General features: G+C 45.2%; 1 protein-coding gene across 1 annotated transcript in view; it reads left to right on the top strand.

Moving 5' to 3' along the window:
- The window catches only part of LOC124039213 (proto-oncogene Wnt-3), a 48407-nt gene that overhangs the window by 26832 nt on the left and 3133 nt on the right, over positions 1-18442 (top strand). The window contains exons 2-3 of the mRNA XM_046355118.1: positions 14205-14446; positions 17751-18016. Of these exons, the coding sequence (XP_046211074.1) occupies positions 14205-14446; positions 17751-18016 (508 nt within the window). The remainder of the gene's footprint in view (positions 1-14204; positions 14447-17750; positions 18017-18442) is intronic.

Raw genomic sequence — 18442 nt, 5'->3', positions numbered from 1 at the left:
CAAGCAGGTGTCCATATACTTTTGGCCATGTAGTGTAAGTTATGATGAACTTCACAGGTTGGTGAAAGTGCAAAGTAATGACCTTGATGCTCTTTTCCAATAAATATATTGTGTCTTATTCTGGTGACATGATCATCTATGCTTGGCTGCTTGACAAATAAAAAGAATATCACTCTTTTGTTCATAATACTCCTTATAGGACACATCACTGCACTCTATACTCCTCAGTAAACTGGTCATCTCTGTATACCCGTTGCTTCTCTGTATAACCGTTGCTTATTTATAAAACCCTCTTAGGCCTCACTCCCTCCTAGCTGAGATACCTACTGCAGCCCTCATCCTCTACATACACTGCCCATTCTGCCAGTCACATTCTGTTAAAGGTCCCCAAAGCACACACGTCCTTGGGTCGCTCCTCTTTTCAGTTTGCTGTAGCTAGCGACTGGAACGAGCTGCAACAAACACTCGAACTAGACTGTTTTATCTCCATCTCTTCATTCAAAGACTCAATCATGGACACTCTTACTGACAGTTGTGGCTGCTTCGCGTAGTGTATTGTTGTCTCTACCTTCTTACCCTTTGTGTTGTTGTCTGTGCCCAATAATGTTTGTACCATGCTTTGTGCTGCTACCATGTTGTGCTGCTGCCATGTTGTGTTGCTACCATGTTGTTGTCATGTTGTGTTGCTACCATGCTGTGTTGTCATGTGTTGCTGCCATGCTAGGTTGTTGTCTTAGGTCTCTCTTTATGTAGTGTTGTGGTGTCTCTCTTATCGTGATGTGTGTTTTGTCCTATATTTTTATTTTTAATCAAAAAAAGACCATAAACATTATAACAAATAAAAATATTTTGGACTTAGGGGAGAGTTTATTTTTTTTTAGATTCAGCATCACTACATCAATGGATATACAGTGCCTTGTGAAAGTATTCGGCCCCCTTGAACTTTACGACCTTTTGCCACATTTCAGGCTTCAAACATAAAGATATAAAACTGTATTTGTTTGTGAAGAATTAACAACAAGTGGGACACAATCATGAAGTGGAACGACATTTATTGGATATTTCAAACTTTTTTAACAAATCAAAAACTGAAAAATTGGGCGTGTAAAATTATTCAGTTTATCAATAAAAGTTTATCTCAATATTTTGTTATATACCCTTTGTTGGCAATGACAGAGGTCAAACGTTTTCTGTAAGTCTTCACAAGGTTTTCACACACTGTTTCTGGTATTTTGGCCCATTCCTCCATGCAGATCTCCTCTAGAGCAGTGATGATTTGGGGCTGTTGCTGGACAACACGGACTTTCAACTCCCTCCAAAGATTTTCTATGGGATTGAGATCTGGAGACTGGCTAGGCCACTCCAGGACCTTGAAATGCTTCTTACGAAGCCACTCCTTCGTTGCCCGGGCGGTGTGTTTGGGAACATTGTCATGCTGAAAGACCCAACCACGCTTAATTTTCAATGCCTTTGCTGATGGAAAGAGGTTTTCACTCAAAATCTCACGATACATGGCCCCATTCATTCTTTCCTTTACACGGATCAGTCGTCCTGGTCCCTTTGCAGAAAAACAGCCCCAAAGCATGATGTTTCCACCCCCATGCTTCACAGTAGGTATGGTGTTCTTTGGATGCAACTCAGAATTCTTTGTCCTCCAAACACGACGAGTTGAGTTTTTTACCAAAAAGTTATATTTTGGTTTCATCTGACCATATGACATTCTCCCAATCTTCTTCTGGATCATCCAAATGCTCTCTAGCAAACTTCAGACGGGCCTGGACATGTACTGGCTTAAGCAGGGGGACACGTCTGGCACTGCAGGATTTGAGTCCCTGGTGGCGTAGTGTGTTACTGATGGTAGACTTTGTTACTTTGGTCCCAGCTCTCTGCAGGTCATTCACTAGGTCCCTCCGTGTGGTTCTGGGATTTTTGCTCACCGTTCTTGTGATCATTTTGACCTCACGGGGTGAGATCTTGCATGGAGCCCCAGATCGAGGGAGATCATCAGTTGTCTTGTATGTCTTCCATTTCCTAATAATTGCTCCCACAGTTTATTTCTTCAAACCAAGCTGCTTACCTATTGCAGATTCAGTCTTCCCAGCCTGGTGCATGTCTACAATTTTGTTTCTGGTGTCCTTTGACAGCTCTTTGGTCTTGGCCATAGTGGAGTTTGGAGTGTGACTGTTTGAGGTTGTGGACAGGTGTCTTTTATACTGATAACAAGTTCAAACAGGTGCCATTAATACAGGTAACGAGTGGAGGACAGAGGAGCCTCTTAAAAGAAGAAGTTACAGGTCTGTGAGAGCCAGAAATCTTGCTTGTTTGTAGGTGACCAAATACTTATTTTCCACCATAATTTGCAAAAAATAAATAAATAAATCCTACAATGTGATTTTCTGGACATTTTGTCTGTCATAGTTGAAGTGTACCTATGATGAAAATTACAGGCCTCTCTCATCGTTTTAAGTGGGAGAACTTGCACAATTGGTGGCTGACTAAATACTTTTTTGCCCCACTTTGTATATGGAGTATGGTGGCCATTGGCTCAACTAACCCCAAAGCAAACATTTTGACTATATTACCCCACACAGATACAAGGATGCACTTTCATGCTAGGCTAAGGATCTCATATTGTAGTGTACAGAGACCCCAACTGATGAATAAAACAATCTTACAACTATCTACCTTGATTTAGATACAAGCATCATGAATAGTATAACACAATACATTTATTTGACTTTGTGAAAATACGTTTTTTTGGACCCAGCTTATATAACCACTTTTCCCATGTTGTTAGTTCCTAACAGGCTCTTCTTAAATATTTGGTCACCTGATTCATTTTGTGTATTGTTTCCTAGAAACAAGGGGTGGCTCAACTAACCCTTAACCGAACCCACTCTCCCCTACTTTTCTAAGCAGAGAAAAACTGTACAATAACTAAGACAGGGTATCTTGCCATGTGAGCACCTAAATGCATGGCACGATAGTGAGACTTTTGAGTACAAGTAGCAACAGAGCAAACCCCCCCGCCCTCCTGCTTCTCTCGTCCACACGCGCACGCACGCACACACATGGGCACGCACACGCACCCTACTTTCCATGGAGCTATGAACAGTGCCTGAGGATGGATTGTGACAGGCTGGTTCTCTCTAATTCCTCTCCCTCTTTCTTGCTCTGTCTCTCCTCCTAGGAAAACATAGCATTTTCCATAACACATTGGACATGCAAGATTGCGACAAAAATGTCAACTTTAAATATACTCACAGTCATCTCAGAAGACAGTAATAGGCTACCCCTCCTGACAATATTGTTTGCTGCCTGCACCTTACTCAAGCTAAGGTGAGGTTGTCAGTTTTGTAGGGCCTACAGTTTCTGCTCTTCATTAAAAGTCTTTATTGTTGCATGTGTGTAGCATCATGAGTGTGAGTAGCCTAGCCCAGGGCTTTTCAAACAGGGGTCTGGAGGTACTGCACAGGGTCCGTATTTGTTTATTTAAAAAAAACGTTTTGTGGGGATTTTTTATGTGGAAAATTATTATTTTAAGACTATCACTAGCTGCAACAGAATACCATCATGGATACCATTTGTATGTCTCTGCGTCCGGTATGAAGGAAGTTAGAGCTATTTTCACACGGCAATGCAAACCAGTGTTAGCGCAAAGACTGGAAGTCTACAGGAACAGTTAGCATGCCAGCTGTTCTTGTTCATCCGACACTGGAGAAGTGGATAAAGGGCTTCATTGCCAAAATCTCGAACTATTAATTTAATATGGAGGTCATGACAGTCATTGGTTTTTCTGTATAGATAATTCTTGTGATCATTTTCAGGATGGAAAAACAGTTTCAGTGTCAATTTAAGTAACCAAAACCAGATAGAACGCATGCAGAAAAGATGCTGAACTATAAATATTTTTGAATAACCATCTTTAATTACTAACAATCAAATAAAAGATAGAAAGTCAGGAAGAGTACTAAATACAAAAGAAACAGATATTCATGGTACATGGCCATTGAGTTTGTTATAACGTTTGAGCAGAGGAACACAGCATTAAGCAAAAGCAAAATGCATAGAATTGCAGGGAATTAGAACTTCAAAACGATCTCTTAGCTCCATGCCAAAGTGTGTAGAATTGCAGGAAATTAGAACTTCAAAACGATCTCTTAGCTCCATGCCAAAGTGTGTAGAATTGCAGGAAATTAGAACTTCAAAACGATCTCTTAGCTCCATGCCAAAGTGTGTAGAATTGCATGAAATTAAAACTTCAAAACGATCTCTTAGCTCCATGCCAAAGTGTGTAGAATTGCAGGAAATTAGAACTTCTAAACGATCTCTTAGCTCCATGCCAAAGTGCTACAACAGAAACATGCTCTCTATGCCTCCGTGATACCTTTCTAGCTTAATAGACTGTGTTTAGAGTTGACATTTCCTCGTCCAATGAACTGTGAAGTTAAAATAATTAAACTGTCTACCAATGCAGATGACTTCTATGCCTTCTTACTAGTATCATTCGCCTGATGATAAGATGTGACTTTTTTGTTGTTGCGAACATATGATCGGGGTCCCTGGTCTCAGGTTTACCTGGGCAGGGGTCCCTGGGTAAGAAACATTTTAAAACCCCTAGCAGAGCCTCGAGCCAAATGGCCTATCCTTGCCAGAGAGCTTAAATTCCTTGTCGATCTAATAATTGAAGACTGAATCGACACCAACACTGTAACACTGCTTGCTTGCATGCTTACATGATAACTTTGCAAGGTGAAAGGTTACAATTTGTGTTTGTGGTGTGTTTTCTTGTTGGCCAAATGTGAGGGGAAAGGTTACAAGCCGTAATAAAAGCACGGGAGGAAATGGACAGCATGCTCCTGCCTCAGCCTCAGTTTCCCTATTATAGCGTGCAGTCCATCAGTCCGGTTTGGTAGGGTAGGTACTATCCTGGATCCATGGGACTTCTCTACCCATTTGAAGTTGACATTTAAAATGGTTACGGTTAGATAAGGGTTCGGGTACGGTACTGTCCTGTCTGGATAGCATGTGTCGGTTTGCTCTTGGTTTGTTTTTCTAATATCACATAGGCTAGTGGCGGTTCTATTTAATACTATATCGGTTTGGTAAACCGCTAGCTTACAAATGCTGCCTAAATTAAGCAGAATCCATTGCCATTAGTGGAAACCAAGACTGTTCTCAGGGAAGGCCTGGTTGTAAGCTAGATATTTTCGATTTGCGTCGGGGATCATTTTTGCATTTGAGCTAACCCTTTTCCTAGCCTTAATCGAATGATCCTAACCTGTCAGGTTCATCCTAACCTGTCAGGTTCATCCTAACCTGTCACATTCATCCTAACCTGTCACATTCATCCTAACCTGTCACATTCATCCTAACATGTCACATTCATCATAACCTGTCACATTCATCCTAACCTGTCACATTCATCCTAACCTGTCACATTCATCATAACCTGTCAGGTTCATCCTAACCTGTCACATTCATCCTAACCTGTCACATTCATCCTAACCTGTCACATTCATCCTAACCTGTCACGTTCATCCTAACCTGTCACGTTCATCCTAACCTGTCACGTTCATCCTAACCTGTCACATTCATCCTAACCTGTCACATTCATCCTAACCTGTCACATTCATCCTAACCTGTCACATTCATCATAACCTGTCAGGTTCATCCTAACCTGTCACATTCATCCTAACCTGTCACGTTCATCATAACCTGTCAGGTTCATCCTAACCTGTCACATTCATCCTAACATGTCACATTCATCTTAACCTGTCACATTCATCCTAACCTGTCACATTCATCATAACCTGTCACGTTCATCCTAACCTGTCACATTCATCCTAACCTGTCACATTCATCATAACCTGTCACGTTCATCCTAACCTGTCACATTCATCCTAACCTGTCACGTTCATCATAACCTGTCAGGTTCATCCTAACCTGTCACATTCATCCTAACATGTCACATTCATCATAACCTGTCAGGTTCATCCTAACCTGTCACGTTCATCCTAACCTGTCACGTTCATCATAACCTGTCACATTCATCCTAACCTGTCACATTCATCATAACCTGTCAGGTTCATCCTAACCTGTCACGTTCATCCTAACCTGTCACGTTCATCCTAACCTGTCAGGTTCATCCTAACCTGTCACATTCATCCTAACCTGTCACATTCATCCTAACCTGTCAGGTTCATCCTAACCTGTCAGGTTCATCCTAACCTGTCACATTCATCCTAACCTGTCACATTCATCCTAACCTGTCAGGTTCATCCTAACCTGTCAGGTTCATCCTAACCTGTCACATTCATCCTAACCTGTCACATTCATCCTAACCTGTCACATTCATCCTAACCTGTCACGTTCATCCTAACCTGTCACGTTCATCCTAACCTGTCACGTTCATCCTAACCTGTCACATTCATCCTAACCTGTCACATTCATCCTAACCTGTCACATTCATCCTAACCTGTCACATTCATCATAACCTGTCAGGTTCATCCTAACCTGTCACATTCATCCTAACCTGTCACGTTCATCATAACCTGTCAGGTTCATCCTAACCTGTCACATTCATCCTAACATGTCACATTCATCATAACCTGTCACATTCATCCTAACCTGTCACATTCATCATAACCTGTCACGTTCATCCTAACCTGTCACATTCATCCTAACCTGTCACATTCATCATAACCTGTCACGTTCATCCTAACCTGTCACATTCATCCTAACCTGTCACGTTCATCATAACCTGTCAGGTTCATCCTAACCTGTCACATTCATCCTAACATGTCACATTCATCATAACCTGTCAGGTTCATCCTAACCTGTCACGTTCATCCTAACCTGTCACGTTCATCATAACCTGTCACATTCATCCTAACCTGTCACATTCATCATAACCTGTCAGGTTCATCCTAACCTGTCACGTTCATCCTAACCTGTCACGTTCATCCTAACCTGTCAGGTTCATCCTAACCTGTCACATTCATCCTAACCTGTCACATTCATCCTAACCTGTCAGGTTCATCCTAACCTGTCAGGTTCATCCTAACCTGTCACATTCATCCTAACCTGTCACATTCATCCTAACCTGTCAGGTTCATCCTAACCTGTCAGGTTCATCCTAACCTGTCACATTCATCCTAACCTGTCACATTCATCCTAACCTGTCACATTCATCCTAACCTGTCACATTCATCCTAACCTGTCACATTCATCCTAACCTGTCACATTCATCATAACCTGTCAGGTTCATCCTAACCTGTCACGTTCATCCTAACCTGTCACGTTCATCCTAACCTGTCAGGTTCATCCTAACCTGTCACATTCATCCTAACCTGTCACATTCATCCTAACCTGTCAGGTTCATCCTAACCTGTCAGGTTCATCCTAACCTGTCACATTCATCCTAACCTGTCACATTCATCCTAACCTGTCACATTCATCCTAACCTGTCACATTCATCCTAACCTGTCACATTCATCCTAACCTGTCACATTCATCCTAACCTGTCAGGTTCATCCTAACCTGTCACATTCATCCTAACCTAAATGTGGCGCCATGTCGATGACCATTATGTTAACTCGTTGATTGACATTGCCTACAGAGTGAAAAAGTCTAGTATCTGAAGTGTTCCTCATGGGGAGGGCTCCAACAAAACAGTGAGTTGAGCTATGACGTTATTAACAAAAACCTAAAAGCTTTCTTGGAAATCCTAAATAGGCTTAGTTGAAATGTGTCTAGGCTACTAATATAACGACTGAAGCCATTTAAAACACCAAATGACATAGTCGGCCCGCCTATCAGTGTCCTGTTCTTGTATTGGATGGACGTAGTGTGGTAGTAGGGGTGGATGGGTGACAAACTAGCAATATTGGTGAATTTAGATGGCCTGCCTATTTAACTTTAAATGAAAGAGAATGGGCATATTGAGAGAATAAAGGTATTGACATGGTATATAATAGCATTATCATAATGACATCTTTGTCAGGATTATGCCTACTCCCTATACAAAGTCAGCCTATAGGCCTAATACCACTGAATGATGTGGCACATGTTACAGTTGACATTGGTCTCATACTATTGGAGATGAGAAGGGCTACACATGTTACGTGATTATCCTTGACTGGTGGTGACTGCATGATTGGGATGTCAAAGTGACGATAGGATAGGAGTTCTAGCTGGTCACAAACTTCAAACCCACTCTTAGAGGCCACCAAGCCCACGGCAGTGAGGTCAGATGTCATGCATTAGCTAGTTCAGAAGGGGCGCAGTGTTTTCTGTGCCTCTGGACATGGAGTACCTGTCACAAAGAGAAAGTTCATCTGTCTGCTCTTAGACAAGTACAACATGTTGACCCCCTGTGGTGTAGACCTCCAACAGAAATGGCTGCAAAACATTCCAGCCACACATAGCGATTGAATCAAAGGTTATTCAGCCGCAACTGGAGTGGTGGAGCAAACCTTCATAGAAGACATATGGAGCAGAATCGCAACCTTCCCAGAGGCTTTGCCCCTGTGAAAATATCCTTCATAGATATGTCCAAATTTCAAATGTTCTGCAGTGTGTGGTGGAATCCCTTTGTTTCCTCTTCTTTGTGTCTGTGGTTTACAGTAGCCCATGTGCTCACGTCAGGTTGGTTTTGATACTGAGAAACCCCCCAACCAGCAGCACTAAACCCCCCGAGGCCAGAGGAGGCCCCACAGTCATAGACCTGCCTAGGCATGCACCTGCCAAGCCCCACAGTTTCTGCTCCTCTGTCTACTCCCCTACAGCGGATTCCCCCGGCATTCTGCCTCGTGCTCCTCTCCCACTCGCACTCGGTTCAGACACGTAGTTCCTGGCTTCCAATAAGCGAGGCGAAGCATCCTCGTGATATACGCACAATGCTCTGTGTGCGCGCAATGCACCTGGCACCCACAGACTTCCCCTCAGGTCTAAGACTCTCATTAGCACCTAGCCAAAGACACCCCTTACTTTCATCTCAAACCGTCACAGACAAAGTGAGGCGCATCCTTTATAAACAAAATAAAATCGACACGCAGAGCCTCAGCATGTAGTCTAAACACGCTATGTCCACAAGCAAGGTGTGGTTAAGTAATTGACTTCATCAAGACATCCACACGTTGCCTCCGAAACTGGTGCGTCACCACTGCAGCAAACACACCAGGGAGAGGGGAGGTGAGCCGATTGGCTATTGCCTTGCCAGGGATCGGCTCCAACACTGCAGGCAACTCCATGCAGGGCCAGGGCATCCACTCAGGTCCGCCCCATGGCAGACTGGGTGATTGATGGGCAGTAGCACAGCTAGCAGACTGTGTAATTACGCTACTTAGTCACTCAGTCACTCCAGACAGAGTGAAGTCAGCAACACTTTAATTCAGTGGGATTTCTGGGATTGGCAGATGAGTTCATACGTTTTTTGCTCGCCGCCCGAGTAAATACGACCTTAAATTAATGGATAACAGAAAAAAAATGGATAGATGAATAACGATTACTCCTAAATGACCAGCAAATCAGTCAGAAGTCAGTTTTTGTGCAAGGGAACATGAAATGTTAGGGAACTATTTCAGTTGATCTCATTGGGATAGGTATTTGTGAATACTAACACATATTTCAGGTGTGGTTTAAAAGAACAACCCCAAGCATTGAAATTAATTAGCGGTCTGAAACCTGGGTGAATGCAGGCAAAATTACTGTAGCTTTACCTGGCTGGCATATTTTTGTATTTTGAGATAGGACTGCTTACTATAATGGACCTTGATATCGTCACCAGTCTTGCCTCACAACTTTATTAAGTCCAGAAATTGCAGTTAGTTAGTACCACATGTGGCAGACCAGGCATTGATTGCTGTTGATGGCCTCACATGCTCAGCTGCATTAATAGCCAAGCCATTCAGCCTGCTGTCTCAGTGGGTAAGCCCCATTGGCAAGCAGTGATACATGGGAGCCTGCTGTAACAATGCTCACCTGCACTCCAAAGGAGATCAAAACACAAAAGTGTGTGGGGGGGGGGGACAAAGCGCACATGAGCTGTGAACTTTTCTGAGGGGGATCCCCCCTCACTTCAATGGCTTTTGTGTCAGGGTGGGTTGGGGTGCAGCGGCGCACTAATCTGTCAGAGTCAGAGGCTGCCGTGATAGGGTTGCGCCCCGCGGGGGGCCTGAGGTCATCCCGAGTGGCACTCAGATCTGATCAGCAGCGATTGTTCCCCCATGATACTCTCCCTCTCTCTCTTTCTCTCTCCCTCTGCCTACCTCTTTCTCTCTCCCTGTCTCAAGGCCTCCAGCGGCACTCAGACATCCCAGGCTCAGCAGAGTGTCAGAGTGTCTGCAGTTACATTGGCAAGGCCTCTCTCGCTGATCCTGCTGCCGTGTAGAGTGGTGTCGCTGGCCCTGTCTAGGGCCCCTGGATTCTCTGTCTTACAGCACTGACAGTACACTTTCTCTTTATCTCTCTCTCACACACAAACACACACACACACACACTAGCTAGCTCTCATCTTACACTCAAACACACAGTCACAGTTGTACTTCAAATGGGCCAGGGAACTACACACATAATATCCAATGCTGTGTTCCAGCTGTATCAAACTCAAAAATTTCTATGTATGCTGATAAAAAAAGCAGTACAGTTTAGCAATGTCATAAAACAGATAAGGATCGTGAATGTTCTGTCTCTGAATTATCTTACAGTACGTAAAGATGCAGTTTGGGATCTTAAGCACTTACAAATTCGTAACATATTGTATTGGAATTTTAAAATATCTGCCTGAAACTCTGGAGCATCACTTTAAAATCTACAGCAATGCAGATGTGGATGTAGGATCTTAATTTGAGCCAGTTTGCAACAGCGGGAAAATAATCCTGCAGCAACAGGAAATGTGAATTATTTTTTTTATTTGTTCTGACCTTTTCTCCCCAATTTTCTCTGCAACTCCCCAACGGGCTTGGGAGGCGAAGGTCGAGTCATGCGTCTTCCCGAAACATGACCCACCAAACCGCACTTCTTAACACCAGCTCGCTTAACTCGGAAGCCAGCTGGACCAATGTGTCGGAGGAAACACTGTTCAACTGATGACCGAGGTCAGCCTGCAGGCACCCGGCCCGCCACAAGGAGTCACTAGCGCTCGATGAGCCAAGTAAAGCCCCCCCCGGCCAAACCCTCCCCTAACCAGGACAACGCTGGGCCAATTGTCCGCCTCCCTATGGGACTCCCCATGACGGCCAGTTGTGATACAGCCCTGGATCGAACCCGGGTTTGTAGTGACGCACTGCGATGCAGTGCCTTAGACTACAAGAACTTTCTGCACAAATTTCCTGGTGTGCAGGAAAAACCTCAACAGGTCCTATATCTGTAGGTAGGTAAGGGCATGTTTGTGTGTTTATGAAAGCTGCATACACTTTGAATAAATAAACAATAAAACTACAAAATCCCATAACTACTTTATGGCAAACATAACAACTTCTGGAAGACGCCGTGCAGTTTTGTTTGAGCTTGTCATCATAGTAAGCATGTTAAAACATGGACATAGCAAACATCACCCCCCCCCCTTATCTTAGGAGAAAAATCTGTCAATTAAAATTAATTACTTCAATGAAACTATAATGGTTTCTGGCATCCCTGACTGATCTGGGCTGTCTCGTTGTGGTGATTAATCCATGTTTAGGCACATCTAAACTCAGCAGAAAAAGAAATGTCCTCACTGTCAACTGTGTTTATTTTCAGCAAACATAACTTGTGTAAATATTTGTATGAACATAACAAGATTCAACAACTGAGACATAAACTGAACAAGTTTCACAGACATGTGACTAACAGAAATGGAACGATATGTCGCCGAAAACAAAGGGGGGGTACAAAATCAATAGCAACAGTCAGTATCTGGCGTGGCCACCAGCTGCATTAAAAAAATATTATTAAACCTTTATTTAACCAGGAAGGGCTCATTGAGAATTCAAATCTATTTTTCAAGAGCGTCCTGGCCAAGATAGGCAGCACCAAGTCATTACAAAAATTACAGACAAACAACATGAACAACTACAAGTAATCTAGTAAAAAACATAGAATTCACAAGAGTATAACAAAATCAAAAACAGCCAATTAAAAACATTGACTTGTCAGGGAATCAGTATCAAGATCATAAGTGATACCAATTAATACCAATTAAGTACTGCAGTGCATCTCCTCCTCACGGACTACACCAGATTTGCCAGTTCTTTCTGTGAGATGTTACCCCACCAAGGCACCTGCAAGTTCCCGGACATTTCTGGGGGGAATAGCCCTAGCCCCCACCCTCCAATCCAACAGGTCCCAGACGTGCTCAATGGGATTGAGATCCGGACTCTTCGCTGGCCTTGGCAGAACACTGACATTCCTGTCTTTCAGGAAATCACTCAAAGAACGAGCAGTATGGCTGGTGGTAATTGTCATGCTGGAGGGTCATGTTAGGATGAGCCTGCAGGAAGGGTACCACATGAGGGAGGAGGATGTCTTCCCTGTAACGCACAGCGTTGAGATTGCCTGCAATGACAACAAGCTTAGTCTGATGATGCTGTGACACACCGCCCCAGATCATGACGGACCCTCCACCTTCAAAATCGATCCCGCTCCAGAGTACAGACCTCGGTGTAACGCTCATTCCTTCGACAATAAACACGAATCTGACCATCACCCCTGGTGAGACAAAACCGCGACTCATCAGTGAAGAGCACTTTTTGCCAGTCCTGTCTGGTCCAGCGACAGAGGGTTTGTGCCCATAGGTGACGTTGTTGCCAGTGATGTCTGGTGAGGACCTGCCTTACAACAGGCCTACAAGCCCTCAATCCAGCCTCTCTCAGCCTATTGCAGACAATCTGAGCACTGATGGAGGGATTGTGCGTTCCTAGTGTAACTCGGGCATTTGTTGTTGCCATCCTGTACCTGTCCCGCAGGTGTGATGTTCGGATGTACCGATCCTGTGTAGGTGTTGTTACACGTGGTCTGCCACTGAAAGGACGATCAGCTGTCCGTCCTGTCTCCCTGTAGCGCTGTCTTACGCGTCTCACAGTACAGAAATGGCAATTTATTGCCCTGGCCACATCTACAGTCCTCATGCCTCCTTGCAGCATGCCTAAGGCATGTTCACGCAGATGAGCAGGGACCCTGGGCATCTTTCTTTTGGTGATTTCCAGAGTTAGTAGAAAGGCCTCTTTAGTGTCCTAAGTTTTCATAACTGTGACCTTAATTGCCTACCGTCTGTAAGCTGTTAGTGTCTTAACGACCGTTCCACAGGTGCATGTTCATTAATTGTTGATGGTTCATTGAACAAGCATGGCGAACACTGTTTAAACCCTTTGCAATGAAGATCTGTGAAGTTATTTGGAATTTTACGAATTATCTTTGAAAGACAGGGACGTTTCTTTTTGGCTGAGTTTATATGCCAGCCCAAAGTGAGGCACCGGGAGTTTTAGGAATGCCTTATGTCCATTACCACACACTGAACTGCACACAAACACCCAGTCAATCTTAAATCACACAGACACAGATCACATATCATCAATAGGTAAACCACAAACGAATAACAAAGAAATGAGCCACTGGTGTGTTTGTGTCTTATCATTGTACATGGGGCCTTCCCCAGAGGAGAAACAAACAGACAGGTTCGTGTGTGTGTTATCTTTCGAATCATCAGGGTCTCTGGAGGCTAACAAGAGGGAGCACTTTGAAAAGTCAATACGAATAGGTCATATCCCTTCCCTGAAGAGGGGCTATTAGCTTCTGTTGCTGGGGGGGGGCTCATAAAGTCAATAACACTCACCAAGTCAAACCATTCCCCACAGAATAACTAAAATCAACACAAACCGGCTGCAAATCCAACTATGAGCACAGAATATTTTAAACCACTGGGACAAAAAAGCTACATTTGTATATTGAGAGGCAATCCTCTTTTTTGGGACAATCTGCCTCTGTGGAGGGCCTCCCCTGGCATATACTGTATAACCCTCCCTCTCATTGAGGCAGTGAGTTCAGAGAGGGCACTCTATTTTACTCAATGGCAGCAGATCCTATAGATAGCTTCTCCTTAGAAAGCTGTATGGAGAGACTGTGGGAGACTGTGTAGCGTAGGCGCTAGGTAGTGATACTATGTCTGGCTGGGATGGTACGTGACATACTCCCCCCCCCCCTCCCCCTCTCTCTGTGTGTTGCAGGTCCCTAGCCCTGGGGCAGCAGTACTCGTCTCTGGGCTCCCAACCCATTCTGTGCGGCTCCATCCCTGGCCTGGTGCCCAAGCAGCTGCGCTTCTGTCGCAACTACATCGAGATCATGCCCAGCGTGGCCGAGGGCGTGAAGCTGGGCATCCAGGAGTGCCAGCACCAGTTCAGGGGCCGGCGTTGGAACTGTACCACCATCAAGGACAACCTAGCCATCTTCGGCCCTGTGCTGGACAAGGGTAGGCTTCTTACTCTAACAGGACTGTTTGTCTAAAGAATACAAATATACTCCTCTCCCCAATGGCCGAATACTACTAATGAGGTATTTATATGAGGGACATCGGTTCTATATTTTTGAGGGGGATATATGAATGACAGCCAAGTATCATATAGAACATACAAAAAAAAAAATGATGTACAAGAAGAATGATATTGGACTACTCTGTAAAAAAATGAGATAATCTGATCTCAGCAGGGGTTTGCAGGTTCTAGGAGGTTTGCAGGTTCTAGGGGGTTTGCCGGGTTCTACTTTTTCTCATGGCGGTGATACAAACATTAAAGGACATGCAAGTGAGAAAACGTGAGAAAAAGTGTGAACAAGTGTGAGGAAAGTACAGCAAGCTGACATAGGAATAGAAGAACCCGCTACTCTGGAGATGAGCACTGCCTGTCCCCTGTGCTCCGGCTGACAAATGACTCACAGGGTAATAACAGTACCATCTATACACCTTTCCTTACTGCAGTGAGAAATGAGCGCCGATACAAGGAGGGACAGATGATTCAACGTCCATCCACCGCTCTACCTTCAACATCGCGTCTTTTGAGTTTGTGTGTCTTCTTCCCGGGTTTCCCAACCTCGCTGACGTTTTTAGACAGTGAAAGAAGTTTAGTCGGTGTTGTGAATCGCTCAAGATTAGCTCACACAATTCAATTTGATACGCAGTTGTTACAGTTGACACACGAGAGATCATCTATCAGGCTTTTCACACTAAATACTAAGCACCGACGGTCTTGACACTGACTGGTTGCTTTAAACAATCTGATGCAAAAACACAGAACGCACAAAAACAGAACCCGGGGGTGCTCGGAGTACGCCTTGAAATCCCTAATGATGAAGATGGGTTTTTGTGTTGTGGAGTGAGGCTGCTGATTGGAAATGAATTAGCCTGTGTGTCAGAGGGGAAGGGATCTGGGCAGGAATGGGTAGTGTGAACCTCCCTCGCTCTCCTCAATAAAATAAATAAAAAGGGAGAGGGGAGGCCAAATGAGATTACAGGCAATATAAAAGGGCTGGGGGGCTCAGCTCAACCCCTACTGTGCATGAAGACCAGTGCGCGCCTCACACAGCCCGGCTCCCACGGACGCTCCATTCACACGCCCTTTTGACTCTGTCATGAAACCAGGCTGAAAGGGAATCTCCCAACCTACCCCGGGCCGGCACGTTGGGGTGAAGTGGAAGGAAGGCAGGGGGTGCTGGCGAGGGAGGGGGGCAGCCTGAGTCGGAGTGACGGGCAAGGGGTTGGCGAGGAGGGAAGGGGCCCCAGACCAGGGTGGCTATACCAGTCCACCACCACCTTAACTACTATGGGGGAAATGGGGAGTGGAGGTGGTGGTGGTATTGGAGGATGGTGTTTCAGGGTGGTGGCAGAGGGAGGGTGTTGGGGGGGGGTTAAGGGAATGCCAGCTCTGGGCAGAGCGGAGTTGTGGGGGCGCGAGTCGCTGGGCCCTTTGTGTGGGTAATACAGTGTGACACAAGGGAAACAAAGGCGGATTGATGGGCCCAGCAGGTAGCAGGAGCAGCACTAGCCTTGGCTGACAACCAGAGCTCCAGGGGCCCACAGCTCACAGGCCCCTGTTGTGGAGAGCCCAGCAGGGCTTGCCAGGGTAGCTGGGACTCCCGGTCGCCTCCCAACCAGAGGTGTATGTGATCCAATCAAACAAACATTCACAGGTTTTAGCACAAAAATGTTGCTTTATAGCTGTTCACTTAGCATGAAGCACACTGGGGGGGAAAAATGTAGATTGTGGACACTTGAGACAATTTCTTTAGTCATGGTTTAGTGACTATACGTTTAGAAGATGTATTAACTGATTAGATAGTGTGAGACATGCTTTCATGTAGATAAGAGGTGATGTTTAGTGGTAATCTAGTGACTTTTAATACGTTTCCACTTCCCCGGATTTCCCATCAGAGCAGCCATATGACCTCTCACCCTATTATGAACCTATGACCCTATTCAGCCGTTCACATGAAGGTTTCATTCAAACAAAGGATGTGTAACTTAAAATGCTCAAATAAAAAAGTGTAACCTCATGAAAGGCTGTGAACGCTAATTCACTTTATGAACACATGAAATGTCCCCTGGCAACCCAGACTACACCTTTTACAAATTATGATTCTCTCTGCTTAATGCAAATCAGCACCACAAAGACTTGTAGATCGGCTTGCACTGTAGAGTAACTAACGTCCCTGCAGGTATGTAGTAGAGAACACTACTAACTACAGTCAGTTTTAGGGGGGGTGGGCCTCCCTAGATTTAACAGTGAATCCATTGCAGGGAGTAGACCCTCCCCTTACCCTCCGGGTTTGTGTGTGTGTGTGTGTGTGCGTCCCTGCCTGTGTGTGTGTGTGTGTGTGTGTGTGTGTGTGTGCGTGCCTGCCTGCGTGTGTGTGTGTCCCTGCCTGCGTGTGTGTGTGTCCCTGCCTGTGTGTGTGTGTGTGTGTGTGTGTGTGTGTGTGTGTGTGTGTGTGTGTGTGTGTGTGTGTGTGTGTGTGTGTGTGTGTGTGTGTGTGTGTGTGTGTGTGTGTGTGTGTGTGTGTGTGTGTGTGTGTGTGTGTGTGTGTCTGCCTGCGTGTGTGTGTGTCCCTGCCTGAGTGTGTGTGCGTGCCTGCCTGTGTGTGGTGTGTGTCCCTGCCTGTGTGTGTGTGTGCCTGCCTGCCTGCCTGCCTGTGTGTGTGTGTGCAGTCTGAGGTGGTGCAGCAGAGAAATGGATGAGCCCACAGTAAGTGTGCTGTGATTGCGAAACAATGGTGTCTGGTTACATAATAAGCGGTTGCGCTCAAAGGAGGCGTAACTCCATCTCTCAGCACGAACACGGCAGCAGAGCAGAGCAGATGGCCTGCTCAGTTTCTACCCAGAGGCCCTGTGGGCTCTGACGGAGGGAGGGGGGGGGGGGACAACATTCCTGAAACACTATCCAGATGCAAAACAGCACACCTCGGGGATGACAGGAGGTCACCGAGATCTCACTGAACATTAGGCCCGACTGACACCAGCCACAATAGGTTGATGTCACAGCCAGGGGACACTGTCTACTGTAGCCATATCGCTACGACGTGTTTCAAAAACCATAGGTAGTGATCAGAGTCTAATGTTTTAACTCCTCTCACGGACATGTCTCAGAATCTTTTTTTAAATTCTTGCAGTATCCTTTTCATTGACCCTGCCGTATTGAAGTTGGCAGCAGTGAAAAGTGCTGCGTTCAGAAGATGTGGCACTAAAGATTGATTCCTTTAATATCCTCTTATCTTTTTCTCTCTAGCGACCAGAGAGTCGGCGTTCGTCCACGCCGTCGCATCAGCGGGGGTGGCGTTTGCTGTGACTCGGTCCTGCGCCGAGGGCACGTCCACCATGTGTGGCTGTGACTCCCACCACAAGGGTCCCCCGGGGGAGGGCTGGAAGTGGGGCGGCTGCAGCGAGGACGCTGAGTTCGGGGTGCTGGTGTCCAGAGAGTTTGCAGATGCCAGAGAGAACCGCCCCGACGCGCGCTCGGCTATGAATCGGCACAACAACGAAGCAGGACGCACGGTAAATAGACCTACACTGAGGATTTACTGTACTGCACAGCTGGCATGGATATATTGGTAGTACACACTATACAGTTAAGTATACAACTGTTGGTAACACAAAGGACGTAATGTAGATACATATATGTACCACAGTTTACTACACAGCCAAGCGGGATGCAGTGTATAAACTTAAGTATATTCCGTACACATATATCAGTAGACAATGATACAGGACACACCCTGAACACACCCAGGCCTGTAACTAAAGAAAGATTTTTAAAAAAAAAATGCACAGTAGCAAAGATACAATTAACAAAGATCTGCTTGTTTGGCAATCGGATGGAATTATCCACAGTAAACATTACAGTACCAGATTACTAATTCTATGACAGGAAGGATTTTGGTATTTGACTTAAGTTCAGTCCACATTTCTGCGAGTTCCTGC

The sequence above is a fragment of the Oncorhynchus gorbuscha genome, linkage group LG07 (assembly GCF_021184085.1).
Source record: "Oncorhynchus gorbuscha isolate QuinsamMale2020 ecotype Even-year linkage group LG07, OgorEven_v1.0, whole genome shotgun sequence".
Classification (NCBI taxonomy): Eukaryota; Metazoa; Chordata; class Actinopteri; order Salmoniformes; family Salmonidae; genus Oncorhynchus; species Oncorhynchus gorbuscha.
This window is presented reverse-complemented; position numbering and strand designations above follow the sequence as displayed.